Genomic DNA, 17,530 nt, shown 5'->3' with positions numbered 1-17,530 from the left:
TATTTCTGGGGACTAAAGAGAACAGAAGTGTTTGAAGGCAAGGGGCTTGATTTGTGGAAGTAAGGCAGATCTGATGGGCAGAGGCTGGGTCTAGGTGTGGACGCTGAGGCTGCTCTGTGCCTAGAAGACATCTTCCAGGCTGCCTTCCCTGGAACTAGCTGCCCTTCTGCACTCCATGGCGTGTGCAACTCTCTTGTCTCAGAACATGTGCCATGAGCAGTGGGGGGCTTGCTTTCCCATCTGCTGGACCCCTTCCAAGTGCATCCTCCAGGTCGAGGAGATCCCCACACCGCTGGGACCCAGACTAACTTGAACCAAAGTGGATACAGAAAGTAAGACCTATGGAGGGAAAGGCCAGAGGCAGCAATTCCTGGGCAGAGGCAGTAGCAAGAAGTTGCAGTGATGCAGACAAGGCCCCCCAAGGAATGGGTTCTACAGAGAGCAGCTGAAAATCACAGGACAGGGTTTGGAAAGGACCCAGGTTCAGGCTGACTGGGTGGATCCCTCAAACCCTCCCACTCACACAGCAACACCTTCTACTAGGCAAGATCATCAACACAATCAATTGGCCAGAGGCTGGGTGGCCTCAGGGCTGTGCATCAGCACCATGGACAGAGGATCCAGGAGCCAGGCTTCGATTGGAGCTTCCGGATGGCTCCTCCACTCCCCTCTCCACATTGCTCCACAGCAGACATCACAGATCGATTACAGAGCCCCTTCCCTGAGAGCCAGGGGCTCCTGCTCTGCCAACAACTGTCCCAATCAATCCGACAGCCAAAGGTGTGACTCTGGAAGCCAATTTTACACATGTGCCGACGACAATGAACCCACGTGAGAAAACAAACATGTGATTTTCAGCCAAAAGGCTTTTCTCAGTCAGGGGCACAGTGCCCAGCCTTCCCTGTCCTCATTTGAAGGAAACTGAGGTACCCTGGAAGCACCTGGCGGGACTTTATCCTCACGAGGCAGTCAAGGACTCTCCCCGCCAGTTTCTCCTTTTCCTGGTACCTGACATTGCACTGGGCCAATTGCACAGCTGGCCTCAGTGCCACATGTCAACATCCCAAAGGAAAGCTGACCAGGGCGCCTGGGCCCGAGGCCGCCACACACAGGAGCCCCGCCCGACTCAGCCCCCTCCGCAGACCCTTCCCCAGTACCAGAGACGGAAGAAGAATCCAGTCCCAGCCACCTACCTGAAGGAGCCAGTAGCACCTCCGGTGGAAGGTGGGGATGATGGAGGAATGGACATAGCAGCCGTACAAGCACTAGGGAGAGAGGAAAAACGAGAATTCAGTTGGAAAGAGGGAAAGGAGGAACAGAGAACAGAGAAGGAGCAAGAAAGGGCCACGCACACTGCCACCACCCCAGGGAGACCGAGGGGTGGGTGCCTCCAAGTCTGGCTCTACGACCAAGGCTAAGGTCTGGGGTACACCTAAGAAGCATAGTTGGGACACCCCAGTGGGCAAACAAGGATGGACAGCTGGGGTGCTCACCCTTGTGGGGCCATGGGGACACGTGAGAACCCAGACAAGGCAGGGGCCAGGAGAATGCGCATAGGTGTACATTATGCCCATCACTTTAGGGCAGTTACCCTGGGAGTTACCCTGGTGCTCATGCAGAGAGTCTGGGTTAAGACCCTTTGGTGTTCGGGGAGGGACTGAACAGACACACATTCCAGACCTTTCCTGGCCAAGGAGAGTCCTCCCTGGAGGCCCTGGCTGGGAGGAACTTGAAGGCTGGGGGGCTGGGGAGAGGCAGCATTCCCTCAGACTAACCTCTAGAGCCTGAGACCTCTTGCGTACAGCCCCCACTTTCTGGTTTTTATTTAGTTTTCTATTCATACTTGTGCTTGTTACAAGTATCAACCTGCATCTTTTGCAGATGGATCTGGTTTGAGAAAACAGTTTGAGCCAGGATGGAGAAGGTGGGTGAGGATTCAAGTTCAGGGACAGCAAAGAGAGGGGACATGAGGAGGGACAGCTCTCATGGGGCTTGTCTCTCAGACCCAGGTGAGCTGACCGGGACTGAAGGAGGGACACAAGTCAGGGCAGCACATTATGTCCTGGGCGCTGTGGGGGCCTGCCTGTCAGTAGGGGTGAGAAAAAAGGAGCTAATGAGAACAGTCAGATCCCTCCTGAAATTGAACTCTCAGAGTCTGAGTGGGAGGAAATTGTTCTTCTCTTTTGGAGCCTCCAATTCCAAATTAGAATGAACTTCTTCTATTTTCTTTGGAGTTCCCCTAGCTTCCCATAGCACAGGTTCCAGAAGGGGCAGAAAGAGAAGGCAGGCCACAGAGCCTCAGAGGACGGAGGACAGGAAGGTGTTCCCCTCCCCTCTCACCGAAGTCCCCCAACACCCACACCAACTCTGCAGAGAGTGATGGCCAGCAGCTCTGCGTTTACAGCTTTCATCAGTTATTTTTCACACCCTCAAAAAGACCAAGTGCAATTTGGTTCAACTACGAGTCCATTTGAGCCCTGCCTGTCTGATTAGCAGAGCTGAAAGAGAAATCATTTTGGACTATGGGACTCTGGCTGCAAGAAAATCAGATTTCCAATATGTTAGAACTTTTACAGATTGCTGTCAGCTGGGACTTAAGCCCTGTACAAACCAAACAAACAAAGCGGAAATTAATTTAAACGATTCCCTTGCAATTCTTGCCCACAAAATGTGTATTTATTATTAAGAAGGCAATATTCTTTTCTGACTTTTCTGGTTTTCAATAAACTGTGTTTCTTTCTTAAAAAAAAAAAACACAACAGAACAAAACTATTTTTTTGATAGCTCATTCCTTCCTGCCAAAGGAGCCTCATGTCTGGACAGTTCCTATGAGCGTTTGGTTGCTGTGGAGGAGCAAGCCACCTGCAACTTACATCAGCCCCTTCATTTGGGTGCTGCGTGTCCTTGTGGGCAGTTTCATTGCTTTCAGTCAGGCCATGAGCCGGATGGAGGGAGACATAAACTGTTGGGAGAAGTCTCTCCCTCTCTTTGAAATGAAAGCCTCTTTTTGCACTCTTCATCCTCTCGAGAGTTTGCAACGACTGCCCCTCTTCACCTGTCTCTTTCTCTTTCCACCGCTTTTCTTTGAACTTGAAAAGAACATGGCCATTTGCAGCACCATCTGCCCCTCCATTAACTGCATTCTGTCTGGGTTGGTCTGCAGCATCCTTGCACCAAGTGCTAGGTAATTACCGAGAGTTTACCAAACACCTACTGTGTTTCCCTCTAAGGAGACCACGGCCCCTCTCCCCAGACATCCCAGCACCCTCCTCTTGGGCACTCTCCCCTATCCTGAACCATCCAGAACCATCCAATAAACAGAGTGGTGTTAAAAAGAAAAATTGCCGTTTCTACATCAAGGCTCATGCATTTTAATCAGAGGAACCCTTGGGGCCTCACTCAGAACCTAGCTAGTCTATTTTTAGATGTTACTCCAACCACCCTGGTGATCTGATGTCTCTGGTCTCCACAGATGAGATGCACGATCTTAGAAAGGTGGGAGAGAGGCACCCTGGACAAGAGCAGCTGCGTCAAATGGCATCGAGGGAGGAAGCTCCCCAGGGAGCCCCAAGGACTCAAGAAGCCTGAAGGCATCAGACAGTCCTGCCGGACAGTGTTTCCCTGCCTAGCACACCAGTCAGTCCATAGCTGACTTATCTATCTGTACCTCCTGGAAGGGAGCTCCTGGCAGGCAGGACCTTTCAATGAAGGTGGCCCCAAATTCCCCCAAACAGTACCCTCAGAACACTGGTCTCAACAGCCTGGTGCAGGGCAAGACCCAGAGACAATACATGTTTAATTTCTGCTTGTGAGGACTTCCCTGGCAGTCCAGTGGTTAAGACTCTGAGTTCACAATGCAGGGGGGCCCGGGTTCGACCCCTGGTCAGAGAACTAGATTCTGCATGCCACACCTGCAAGATCTCACACGTTGCAACGAAGGCTTGGTGCACCCAAATAAATACTATTTAAAAAGGGAGGGGGGCTAAGCTTCAGTTTCAAGGAAAACTGACAAGTGTTGGATAGCTGTCTGGAGGGAGGCTTCCAGTGCCTGGTCTTAGTGAACTAGGGCCAGTAGGGATGGATTTCAGAGCAAGGCATCCTGCTCATGGGGGGAGACCTGCCGTCCGCCTTCTGGGAGGGCTCTCCTCCAGCCCGGCTGCAAAGTGGGCACCTTCCTCTCTCTGTCTCCTGGGAAGCTGTGAGGGCTGATTTCACATTTCTACTGGAGATTCTGAGGAGCTCGTAAGACCCCCAAGAGAAGACACACAGAAAGCGGAAGGTTGCCGAGCTCTGGATCTGGGCTGGCAGTAGGAATCTCCATGTCCTCAGCATAGGAATGGTGTGGAATGCCCAGGAGTGGGGTCCATCCACTCAGGCTGGTTTCAGGAGCACAGAGCCATGCCTGCTGGCTCAGGTAGGTGGAGCAGACAAGACTTGAATTCACAGATTCTCTGACCAGTGGGTATGTGCCATGCCAGGCCACCTCACTGCGTGCCTATATACCTCACAACTCCAAACCACCCACGGCCCCATCCTGGTCCAGGCTCCCTGGCCAGTTCTCATGGTCACCATCATCTTCACGCTGCAGCCTTCCTGCCCGTTTTCAGTCCGCATGACAGAGTTATCCTCGAGCCAATCATGGATTAATTGCACACAGCATATCAAATCCATTCCTCTAACCACTAATCAAAAAAGCCATCGCGTTTTTCTGTAGTCATCTGTGTAGTACCAGCTTCTGGTGCTTTTTGATCAGGCTCTGGGCGTCCCCTGGGGGTGGTCCCTGGGTTGAGGTTTGCATCTGGGGGCTGTGACATGATGGAGGCGGGGAGTTCCATCTGGGGCTGGCGGGTGCTGCTGAGTGTGCGTGTCTATGTGTGTGTGTATGTGTGAGCCCAAGGGATGGGTGCACCCGCGTGTGGGGTGTTTCCAGGAAAGGACACACTGGGCCCCTTGTTTATGTGCATCACATAAAACAAGGAAAGAACAAGAGAAAACAACTAGCTATTTATAGGAAATGCAGGCGAACATCGCCCTTTAGATGAAAGTAACGCTCAAATTAGTTATAGTCGAAAAATTAAGGTATGACAGCTTCCCTTTCAAATGACAGTTGAGCAAGGAAGAGTTTTTTTCTTAAATATTCAAAATTGCTTGTGTGACACTATAGGCTGTTTTTTCTTTTTTTTTCTTAAATAAAGAAGAAAGATACAATTACAGGGGAAACCAATAGCAGACAAGAACTCCCTTCACTTCGAAATATATGTTTTGGAAAGTGATGTTTCTGAAGGCAATGTCATCCTCAAATCTCCTCAAAGGGATTTTTTTCCCTAACAGATTCAGCTGCCAGGGGTCCCCCAGGTGCCAGACGGTCCATCAGGGCTCGATAATCCAGTGGCCCCAGTGGACCAAGAAGGGAATGTCTCAGGTGGTGAGATGTTTATTGGTGGGCATGGAGACTGGAGGATGGGCCCCCTTCCCGTCCAGCTGTCAAAGGCTGCTTCTCCGTCTCTGTCTCCAACTGTTTCTCTCCAACAGGAGCTCAGCCCCTCCCACCCCCCATGGTTTCTGCCACTCTTGGCTTCTGCTCTAGAAAACGGTTGACTCGCTGTTAGCAAGCCGACCCAGTGCTTCCCACTTCCACATGTTCACTTGTACTATCCCACACCCCAGGGTGGGCTCCATCCTCTCCTGTGCGAACTCTACCCTCCTGAGTCGATCTCAGATCCTCCCTCCTCCACAGAGACTCTCCTGATGCAGTCAGTGGCAGGAATCCCTGGAAATGACCCCTCTGGAGGCAGGGGGCAGCATGGGATGTGGGCTGTGCCTCAGGGTATTAGACATCCCCTCTGCCATCCAATGTTCCCATCAGCAGCTCCCCTATCACAGGGATTGGCAGACTTTCTGCAAAGGGCCAGAAGTAGATATCCTCAGCCTTGTGAGTCAGGTGGTCTCCGCTATTGCTGCTCAGCTATATTCTGGAGGGGGCAAAAGCAGTTTAGACGACAGGTAATGAATGTGTCCCCAAACTTTATTTATGGACACTGGAATTTGAATTTTGCATAATTTTCACCTGTCATGAATATCATTCTTCTTTGGATTTTTTCCTAACCATTAAAAAAAAAAATGTAAAGAGCACTCTTTAACATCAGAGTAATCCAACTCTATGCCCCAACCACTGATGCCAAAAAAGCTAAAGTTGACCAATTCTATGAAGACCTACAAGACCTTCTAGAATTAACACCAAAAAAGATGTCCTCTTCATTATAGGGGATTGGGATGCAAAAGTAGGAAGTCAAGAGATACCTGGAATAATGGGCAAATTTGGCCTTGGAGTACAAAATGAAGCAGTGCAAAGGCTAACAGAATTTTGTCAAGAGAATGCATTGGTCATAGCAAACACCCTTTCCAACAACCCAAGAGACGACTCTACACATGGGCATCACCAGATGATCAATACTGAAATCAAATTGATTATGTTTTTTTGCAGCTGAAGATGGAGCTCTATACAGTCAGCAAAAACAAGACCTGGAGCTAACTGTGCCTCAGATCATCAGCTCGGTATTGCAAAATTCAGGCTTATATTGAAGAAAGTAGGGAAAACTACTAGGCCATTCAGGTGTGACCTAAATAAAATCCCTATGATTATACAGTGGAGATGATGAGCAGATTCAAGGGATTAGACCTGGTAGAGTGCCTAAATATCTATGGATGCAATCTATCTATTGTACAGGAGGCAGTGACCAAAACCATACCAGAGAAAAAGAAATGCAAGAAGGCAAAGTGGTTGTTTGGGGAGGTTCTACAAATAGCTGAGGAAAGAAGATACGTGAAAGACAAGGGAGAAAGGAAAAGATAAACTCAACTGAATGCAGAGTTCCAGAGAATAGTAAGGAGAGATAAGAAGCCTGCTTAAATGAACGATGCAAAGAAATAGAGGAAAACAATAGAACTGAAAAGATATGAGATGTCTTCAAGAAAACTAGAGATATCAAAACTAGAGATATCCCATTCATGCAAAGATGGGCATGATAAATGACAGAAACAGTAAGGACCTAACAGAAGCAGAAGAGATTAAGAAGAGATGGCAAGAATACACAGAAGAAACACACACAAAAAAGGTCTTAATGACCCAGATAACCATGATGGAAACCTAAAAAAGGTCAATTTTCATTTCAATCCCAAAGAAAGGCAATGTCAAAGGATGTTCCAGCTACTGTACAATTGCACTCATTTCACATGCTAGCAAGGTTATGCTCAAAATCCTCCAAGATAGGCTTCAGCAGTATGGGAACTGAGAACTTCCAGATCTACAAGCTGGATTTCAAAGAGGCAGAGGAACCAGAGATCAACTTGCAAACATTTATTGGATCATGGAGACAACAGGAAAATACCAGAAAAACCTCTACTTCTGCTTCATTGACTATGCTAAAGCCTTTGACTGTGTGGATCACAACAAACTGTGGAAAATTCTTAAAGAGATGGGAGTACAGATCACTTTACTTGTCTCCTGAGAAACCTGTATATGGGTCAAGAAGCAAGAATTAGAATTGGACATGGAACAATGGACTGGTTCAAAACTGGGAAAGGAGTACAACAAGGCTGTATATTGTCACCTCTGTTATTTAATTTATGCGGAGTACATCATGCAAAATGCCAGGCTGGATGAATTATAAGCTGGAATCAAGACTGCCAGGAGAAACATCAACAATCTCAGATATGCAGACGATACTACTCTACTGGCTGAAAGTGAAGAGGAACTCTTGATGAGGGTGAGAGAGTGAAGAAGCTGGCTTGAAACTCAACATTCAAAAAACTAAGATCATGGTATCCAGTCCTATCAATTCATGGCAAGTAGAATGGAAAAAGTGCACCAGTGACAGATTTTCTTTTCTTGTGCTCCAAAATGACTGCAGCCATGAAATTAAAAGACATTTGCTCCTCGGAAGGAAAGCTATGACAAACCTAGGCCGTGTGTTAGAAAGAAGAGACATCATTTTACCAACGAGGATCCAAATAGTCAAAGCTATGACTTTTCTAGTAGTCACATATGGATGTGAGTTGGACCATAAAGAAGGCTGAGCACTGAAGAATTGATGCTTTCAAACTATGGCACAGGAGAAGACTCTTGAGAGTCCCTTGGACTGCAAGAATATCAAACCAGTCCATCCTAAAGGAAATCAGTCCTGAATATTCATTGGAAGGACTGTTGCTGAAGCTGAAGCTCCAATACTTGGGCCACCTGAACTGAAGAACTGACTCATTGGAAAAGACCCTGATGCTGGGAAAGATTGAAGGCAGGAGGAGAAGGGGACGACAGAGGATGAGATGGTTGGATGGCATCACCAACTCAATGGACATGAGTTTGAGCAGGCTCTGGGTGTTGGTGATGGACAGGGAAGCCTGGAGTGCTGCAGTCCCTGCAGTCGCAGAGTCGGACATGACTTAGCAACTGAACAACAACAACTGAGTATATCACACTCCCCAGCATCGTCCGCAGGAAGCTCAGAGGACCTGATTGTTTTTCAAACTGGACTCAGTTGTAGAAGTGTGTTTTGGGGGCCAGAGTGAGACATGCATCACCTAAGTGTGAGATCAACAGACACTCAGGCACCGTGCTTGGCATGGAGGATGTCCTGGCATGTAACAGGTGTTCAGTGAGAACAAGGCTTCCTCTCCTGGTCAAGCGTCTTCATTTTAAGAACTAAGCAGAATTCAATGAAATAAAGTAAGGGCAGCTGAAAGCAGCCAGAGCAGGACTGGAGAGGTGAAGCTGCTTTTCATCCCCATGGCCTTGATCACCTACAAAATTTCTTCTCTGGGCAAGACCTTTGCATTCTGCTCTTTGGGGGCCCCTCCCACAGGAGGCAGGGAACCCCCAAAGCCAAAGCCTGCTGTCGACCTCTTCCTCTGGGGAAACTCGAGCCCAGAATCTTATTCTGTGGACCATGGGAATGCACATCCCTAGCATCGAGAGACAGGTCTTTCTAGAGGAGGGCATCACAGTTAGGCGAATTTGTTCAAATTCAAATTACGTAGAATGAAATAAACTAGAAACTAGAAATTCCAGTTCCTTGGCACTAGGCTCATTTCAAGTGCTCACAGGAGTCAGTGGCTCCCCATTGTCACAGAAAGTTCTACTGGACCCTGAGGTTCCAGAGAACATGAGCAGGGGCCCAGTTCAGAGATGCTCAGTGGGGCCCCCTGGAACCGGGGATCCCTGGACCCAAGATTTGGAGAAGCTATGGCCTGGGGGAAGAAGTGGAGGCTGGGGTGTTGGGGGCAGCTCCACTTTGGGGGGCTGGAATGTTTGATGGTTGGTGCTCACAGTGAGTGAACCCCTGAGTCCCTGTGTTCAACGCAGAAAAGCTCACTCCCCAGTTTCTCCCCCTGCCTCCCGTCTCCCCACCAAAGCCTCCTTTAACATAGAGATAATACCTACTGTGTCCCCAGACTAGGGTGTTTACAGCTAATCTCCATCTCTAATCGTCTTTATGGGGCTTCCCAGGTGGCTCAGCTGTAAAGAATCCACCTGCCAATGCATGAGATGCATGTTTGAAAACCCTGGTTAGGAAGATCCCCTGGAGAAGGGAATGGCTACCCACTTCAGTATTCTTGCCTGGGAAATTCCATGGACAGATGAGGCTGGTGGGCTACAGCGCATGAGGTCACAGAAGAGTCAGACACAACTAAGCGACTAAAGGACAACAATCCTCCCTATGAGGGTCCCCCTGCCACCTCCTCTGCAAACAGTTCTGCACTAGGCCAGGCCACCAGCAGGGGTGGGAGAGAGAGCTGGGTTAGGCTCGTGGCCCACGTGCCTCCTCAGTGGCCTGGTCTCAGGTCTCAGGTCCCCCAGTGGCTTTGCCTGTCTCTCCCTGGGGAGACGAATATCTCCACAAGGGAATGAGAGTACAGATTTTAAGTGCCTGGTTTCTCTCACACTTGAATCTGACGCACACATGACAAAGATGAAGAGATTTAAGAGGCATCATGGTAAAGGGGCTTCCCAGGTGACTCAGTAGGTAAAGAATCTACCTGCCAATTCAGGAGATGCAGAAGACATGGGTTTGATCCCTGGAAGGGGAAGATCCCCTGGAGGAGGGCATGGCAACCCACTCCGGTATTCTTGCCAGGAGAATCCCATGGAGAGAGGAGCCTGTCAGGCTACAGTCTGTGGGGTCTCAAAGAGTCAGACACGAGCGAAGTGACTGAGCATGCACACATGATGTAAAGGTGGCAGAAGAAAAAGAGATAATAGAAGGGAAGGGAAAATCCACCGAGATGAAGATTTCATCCTGCTCTGAAGCAATGACAGGGCACAGCCATTCATCCAGAATATTCCAGGCAGGGCAGATGAATTTTCCAGTTCCAGTGTCTGATATGGTAATGGCCACACTCGAAAGTCGCCTGGGTTGGGCTGGGCCTTGGCTCCCATGTAATAGGAGGGCGTGTAAACCACACTCCATATTGTCTACTCTGTGCCTGGCCTGCACCCTTGCCTCCAGGACCTTCAGTCTTGTGGTTGAGAGAGAGGATTTGGTTTGTATTAATCTAAGATTAGACTAAATGATTGAATTCGCAGGCTGCCTGCAAAAGCACAGGGCCTCAGAACTTGTTAAATAGCGAATTGCTTTAAAATTAGTTTGAGCTAAATGGATTGCAGTCTGATTCAGCCTCCAGGGTTGGGTGACAGGAGAGACCTGGAAATTAGATCATCATTGACTGGGCCTCCAGCCTCTCCTAAGATGATCTCTGACGGCACCTCCCAGAACCCAAACCCCTGTGTGCAGATGTGCAAATGGGGTCTCAGGGATGTCAACACCTTGTCCAGGGTCACAGGCTGTGTCCTTGGAGCTGGGGGGATTGAGGGGCAGACAGAAACTGATGTGGGGACAACAAACTGCCACCCCGCCCAGATGGGCAGCGTGCAGGGGAGAATAGGGTAGTGCCTGGCAGGCCCAGCACATGTGTGACCTCACCCCATTGTCCTGCAGGAAGTGCCTGTGGGCCCCTAGTCCCTGGAGACAGGAGAGATACCCCCCCCACCCTCCCCCAGGCACCTGAACTGGCGGAGCTCAGAGGAAGGGCACGTAGGATCGGGGGGTGGCACCTTGGGCGAGAAGAAAGCACCACGGAGACCCTCCAGGTGGGGGCTCTGTTTGCGGGGAGGACAGGTGGGCTGTAGCCTGGGGGGAAGGACGGAGGCAGTGCCTCCCACCCCGACTTCAGGCTTCACGGCCCCTGGGTCTGGGTGGGGAATGGTGAGAAACACAGGCAGTGGGTCTTGGAGAAAGGTGCTCAGTTTTCACTCTGGAAAGTTCTAGGTCATCTTCACAGCACAGGCCCTTTCAGTAGCTATAAATGAACCTGAAGAGGAAGTGAGGGGCAGGGATAAGGGATGAGGGGATGCTGTGTGTTCCGGGAAGTCCCCTCACCGCTGGCCTTTTCCAGGGACTGGAGAGGAGACAGTCCTGACCTGGGGCCACTGCACAGCATCAAACCCACCTGCCTCCGCTCACCTGGGCCACCTTCCCACGGGGGAGGCTGAGCATTTGCGGGAGGAACCCATCTAAATTGAGCCACTGCAGCCTAACCACGACATGAATGAGGAGGGTGATAAAAATTAAATGAATTTTTAGATAAAAAGGCATAAAAATCATGTTTAAAGATATAAATAAAATCCCTTGGAGCCTCAGCTTTATTGTTTTTGGGGGTTTCCAGGATTAATAAATTAGCGGGCATAAAATGGAATAATGGCTAAAAATTGATAATAAGGTAAATTTGGATTTAGGGAAGGACTTGATCTGAGTCATGAATCTCCAGCTGGAGACCAGGGCAGGTGGGAGGGGGCCGTGGGCTTAACCCTCTGTGGTCTCTACCAGCGTCTGTTCCCATACGTGACCCCAAGGGTAGAGCCTCTGCTGGGGTCTGTCCAGGTATTTGGCCACTCTAACCTGCCCCCTTTCCCATCTCCTGGGGACTCTGAGCTGGGTCTGTGATCTCCTCTCCTTCTCCCTGTCCCCAGCATTTGTCAAACTGCTCTGGGAAATCACGTCACCCAGGCATTTCTGTGTCTCAGAAGTCCCTTCTGGCACCTGGTTCCCAGGACCCCCACGAGGGTGTTCATTCACCTCTTTTCCCACTGGGTGCGCCGGGCAGCACCCCACACTCTGCCAGCAGCAGTAGGAATGCCTGTCTGTCTCTTTCTCCCTCTCCTCCTCCTCTCTCTCTCCCTCTCTCTCTCCATACTCTGATCTGGTTACCTTCCCACTTTGAAGTTCCTGTTCTTTTAGCCTGTTTCACTGTGTCTGGGCTGTTTTTATCCCAAATACTTCCTAAGAGTACTGGGCATAAATAATAAATAAATAAAGTGAAATTTCCTCTCTCTCATCAAAGTGCATTGCTGAGACCTGTTTCTTGGAGCCCAGCCAGGTGGCTGGAACGGATCCGGAACGTGGTTTGCACTGATCGCGGCCTCCTTCCCCAGCTCTGTCCCTCCATTCCCTCCCCGCTGCTTTCCACCAGTGGTTTCAGAGCCCCCGCATTGCCCACGGGCCCCCACCTGCACCGAGTGGAGACTCTGATGAGGAAAATGAACGCCTACGAGGAATTCTCGGTCTGGCTGGTGTTCCCCTTGCCCACCGATCTGTTTAGGCGGACACATCATAACTGGATCTTGCCGGTTTTAGACTATGTGGTGACTAATTAGAGGGGAGGGTCACTGAGCCTCTGTAGGGGGCTGGGGGCTGCATCCATGGTGCTGGAAGTTTTCCGTGTGCATTCCTGGATAGCTGTCCTTGCCCTTCTCTTCTTGCGTGCTTTGGTCCCCTGTTTTCAGAAGGGAGGACACCGGGAGCCCACCCCATAGCCCCCAGAAGACATTCAGATGTTAAGAGCTGTCCAAAACTCGAACGGCCCTCTGACGACTGCCCTGCTCAGCACACACAGGGCTGGCACTTTGGCTGTAATTACCGCTTCGCTCTGGAGCCCGCTAGAACTCAGCTCCCAGCGCCGCCCCATCCAGGCACCCGTGACACCATCCTGGTACCCAGGGCTCCCTTGAACACACGCAGCCGCTCGCAGCCAGGGAGTCCAGGCAAGGAATTCTTGTGTAAAGCGGCCGATGGGGTTTTGTTTATTACGAAGCTGGAGGAAAACGCCAGGACTCTGTCTGGCTATGTTAATGCAAGGCTGGGCTCCCTGCCAAGACATTAAGTGGAATCGAATTCCTGAAACCAGCTTTAATCAGCAGATTTTTAAGGTTAGAATTACTCTCTCCTCTCAAAGCCTTGCCAAGGTTAATTCGGGCCTGAGAATGCAGAATTAATGGGCTGGACAGAGGGAATTGGCCCTTTCCCATTTTTTTCTCAAGTTCACAAAACATTCCTACAAAAGAGAGAGGGCAGTGGGGCAGTGCCCAGCTGTGCGAGGAGCTCCCAGCATCAGGAGATGGATCAGGGGCAGTGTCAGAAACGCTCACAAATCAGAATCACACCAAAGGCTGAATCTGGCCAAAGAGAGACCCCAGGATAGGCAGGGAGTTGGGCCCATAGGAAGCTGAGGGACCCACCGAGCAAGGCGAGCTCAACCACCCCCTGGACCCTGGAAACAAGTGTGCTGAGGACATCTATGGACCTAACAGAAGCAGAAGACATTAAGAAAAGGTGGCAACAATACACAGAAGAACTGTACAAAAAAGATCTTCATGACCCAGATAACCATGATGGTGTGATCACTCACCTAGAGCCAGATATCCTGGAATGCGAAGTCAAGTGGGCCTTAGGAAGCATCACTACAAACAAAGCGAGTGAGGTGATGGAATTCCAGCTAGGCTATTTCAAATCCTGAAAGATGATGCTGTGAAAGTGCTGCACTCAATATGCCAGCAAATTTGGAAAACTCAGCAGTGGCCACATAACTGGAAAAGGTCAGTTTTCATTCCAATGCCAGAGAAAGGCAATGCCAAAGAATGCTCAAACTACCTCACAATTGCACTCATCTCACATGCTAGCAAAGTGATGCTCAAAATTCTCCAAGTGAGGCTTCAATAGTACATAAACTGAGAACTTCCATATGTTCCAGCTGGATTTAGAAAAGGCAGAGGAACCAGAGATCAAATTGCCAACATCTGTTGGATCATCGAAAAAGCAAGAGAGTTCCAGAAAAACATCTACTTCTGTTTCATTGACTACACTAAAGCCTTTGACTGTGTGGATCACAACAAACTGGAAAACTCTTGAAGAGATGGGAATATCAGACCATCTTACCTGCCTCCTGAGATATCTGTATGCAGGTCAAGGAGCAACATTTAGAACCAGACATGGAACAATGGACTGGTTCCAAATTGGGAAAGGAGTACGTCAAGGCTGTATATTGTCACCCTGCTTATTTAACTTATATGCAGAGTACATCGTGAGAAATGCTGGGCTAGATGAAGCATAAGCTGGAATCAAGATTGCCGGGAGAAATACCAATAACCTCAGATATGCAGGTGACACCACCCTTATGGCAGAAAGTGAAGAGGAACTAAAGAGCCTCTTGATAAAAGTGAAAGAGGAGCGTGAAAAAGCTGACTTAAAACTCAACATTCAAAAAACTAAGATCTTGGCATCCGATCCCATCACTTCATGGCAAATAGATGGGGAAGCAATGGAAACAGTGAGAGACTTTATTTTCTTGGGCTCCAAAATCACTGCAGATGGTGACTGCAGCCATGAAATTAAAAGACACTTGCTCCTTGGAAGAAAAGCTATGATGAACCTAGACAGCATATTAAAGAGCAGAGACATTAGTTTGCCGACAAACGTCCATCTAGTCAAAGCTATGGTTTTTCCAGTAGTCATGTATGGATGTAAGAGTTGGACCATAAAGAAAGCTAAGTGCTGAAGAATTGATGCTTTTGAACTGTGGCATAGGAGAAAATTCCTGAGAGTCCCTTGGACTGCAAGGAGATCAAACCAGTCAATCCTAAAGGAAATCAGTCCTGAATATTCATTGAAAGGACTGATGCTGAAGCTGAAGCTCCAATACTGACCAAACTGAAGATGCTCTCAGTGGCTCCCGGAGCCCCTGCCCTAGTGGCATTCATTGATGTTCAGTCACTATGTCCTGTCTGACTCTTTGCAACCCCATGGACTGCAGCACACCAGGCTCCTCTGCCCTCCACTATCTTCTGGAGTTTGCTCAAATTCATGTCCATTGACTTGGTGATGCTATCTGACCATCTCATCCTCTGTCACCCTCTTCTCCTTTTGCCTTCAATCTTTCCCAGCATCAGGGTCTGGAGAAGGAAATGGTAACCTACTCCTGTATTCTTGCCTGGAGAGCCCCATGGTGGCATTTAGCAGCCTATGAACATTGCCTACACCGCTGGTCTCCCTGAGCATTGATTTCTTGATCTGATCCACATCCTTCTTGGATGGTCTGGGGGAGGAGGATGTGGGTGTTGGAGCCAGACCTGGGTTGGAAACTCACCTGTGTGTCTGGAGTCACAGGGCAATGACTAGGGTGGGGTGGGGTGGAGGTGGGGTCAGGATGGGTTGGGTGACTTTGAGTCTCAGCGTCCTGGTTACTATGAGACAGATGGACAAGGACCCCAGTCCTGCAGGCTTTTTGGACTGTGTGTGTTCAGTCGTTCAGTTGTGTCTGGCTCTTTGTGGCCCTATGAACCGTAGCCCACCACACTGCTCTGTCCATGGGATTCTCCAGGCAAAAATACTGGAGTGGGTTGCCATTTCCTTCTTGTTGGACTGAATGAGGATTAAATAACAATGTGTGTGCAGTGCTGGACACATAGGAGGTCTTTAGTAAACACAGGTTCCCCCGGTTTCCCCAGGTACGCCCTCCTCCTGCCATCTCAGGGTGCTCTTCCACACAGATAACATCTCACCTGCCCTCCTCCCTGGGATCACAGAGGCTCTCCCTCAGCGCCACTGACAGCTCGGGGCAGCTACATGGTGGAGACCCCACTCAGGTTGTGTGTGGGGGCATCACCCTCATCATTTCTCTCCAACTTCCACAAATATTCAGGGCACATTTTAAAATAAGCAGCAGAGGCTGAGCTTCCTAGAACTGGCCAAAATGGAAATGGAAGAGGGAGGGGCCAGAGTCAGGAACTCTGGAGGCCTGGAGCCAGAAGTCTACCCCACAGGGATGAGTGCTAAGACCCTCCTATTGGCTGGGGGGAAAGTCAGATCCTCCGGGATTCTGTACAGGTTTCCCTTGACATTCCCAGTTTTCCTCAAGATGGGCTGGACTAACCTTTATGGAACAGATCACATGCCAGGACACACTCTTTCACCGGGGCCTAGCTATGTGGGCTAGGCTGCAGGGTCGGGGGAGGCCTGGGGGACCAAAGACCCCGCAGCAGCCCTCAGGGCAGACAAAACTCCTGCCTGCCTCCCCTCTCTCATAAGGTGGGGGCTTCTGCCCCTACAGCCAACCCCCCCTCTCCTGCCTGTAGGTCTGCTCTGCAGGCATTGCCTTCTACTCTGGAGGGAGGAGGGCAAGGTGGCCAAGGCCAGAATATTGGTCAGAGTACTGCCCGCACATCAGGAACCACCATGCGGAGGAGGCCGCGCAGGGCCAGCAGACCCCCAGGGCACACCTTGGAAATGGCCCCACAGAACCTTCCTTACCCATCACCCCACCCCAAACCTGCCAGCTCCCTACTGTCAGCCCCTCTGCTCTGCCTGTGTGAACTTCTTCACCTGGTTGGCTTCATAGCCCCCCAGCCCCTGCACCACAGTTAAGAATCTAACTGTCCCTTCACTACTGTGAATCCAGAGGTGGCCGCCCTTCCCTCAGGATAAAGGCCTATTCACCGCCTGCCCACTGCGGTCTGGGTCCCGCTTACTCTGTCTCGTTTCTCAGCACCCACCAGCCCACACCAGCTCCTTGAATAGTGAGTGTCCACTGCTTCCTTGGAGCCTGGCAGTACCAGGTGATTGCAAGGCTATTCAAACATCTCTCAGAACCTTGTAGAGAAACTGTCCTGTTCCTCAAAAAGTTAAACGTAGAATTAGCATACAATCTAGCAATTCCACTTGCAGATATGTACCCAAGGAACTGGAAAAGGTTCTCAAGCCAGCGTACGTACACTCGTGCTTATGGCAATGCTCTCCACAAAAGATGGAAACAGTCACGTGGCCATCCGTGGATGCACAGACAAGCACAACGTGGCACAGTCACACCAAGGAATGTGGTTTGGCCATCAAAAAGGATGATGCGTTGATACATGTTACAGCTTGGATGGACCTCACAAACAGCGCTCTGACAGAGAACCAGACCCCAAAGGTCACAGACCGAATGATTCCTTTTGTAGGAAATATCAAGATCTGGGTAATCCATGGAGTCAGAAAGCAGACGGGTGTTTACCAGGGCCTCGGAATGGGGGATGGGGGATGGGGAGTGATCACTGATGAGTACGGGGCTTCTCTGCGGGCGATGAAGATGTTTTGGAACTAGACAGAAGCCATGACTGCACAACACTGTGGATGGAGTAGGTATCTCAGAATTGTCCACGTAAAAATGG

At 49.9% G+C, this 17,530-nt stretch overlaps 1 protein-coding gene across 5 annotated transcripts in view; it reads right to left on the bottom strand.

Annotated features, from left to right (window-relative positions):
• Positions 1-17,530, bottom strand: part of CAMTA1 (calmodulin binding transcription activator 1) — a 967,475-nt gene that overhangs the window by 279,642 nt on the left and 670,303 nt on the right. For 4 of the 5 annotated variants that reach the window (XM_086344277.1, XM_086344274.1, XM_086344276.1 and 1 more), the window contains one exon: positions 1,194-1,265. The exons of the other annotated variant lie outside the window; for it this stretch is intronic. In XM_086344277.1, coding sequence (XP_086200403.1) covers positions 1,194-1,265 — 72 coding nt within the window. The remainder of the gene's footprint in view (positions 1-1,193; positions 1,266-17,530) is intronic. 5 annotated transcript variants of the gene reach the window in all.

Source organism: Bos grunniens, chromosome 16 (assembly GCF_055505025.1).
Source record: "Bos grunniens cultivar Pamir isolate PY7600 chromosome 16, Bosgru_T2T1.0, whole genome shotgun sequence".
In the NCBI taxonomy this organism is placed as follows: Eukaryota; Metazoa; Chordata; class Mammalia; order Artiodactyla; family Bovidae; genus Bos; species Bos grunniens.
Note: the sequence above shows the minus strand (reverse complement) of the source record. Positions and strands in the feature narration are given on the sequence as shown.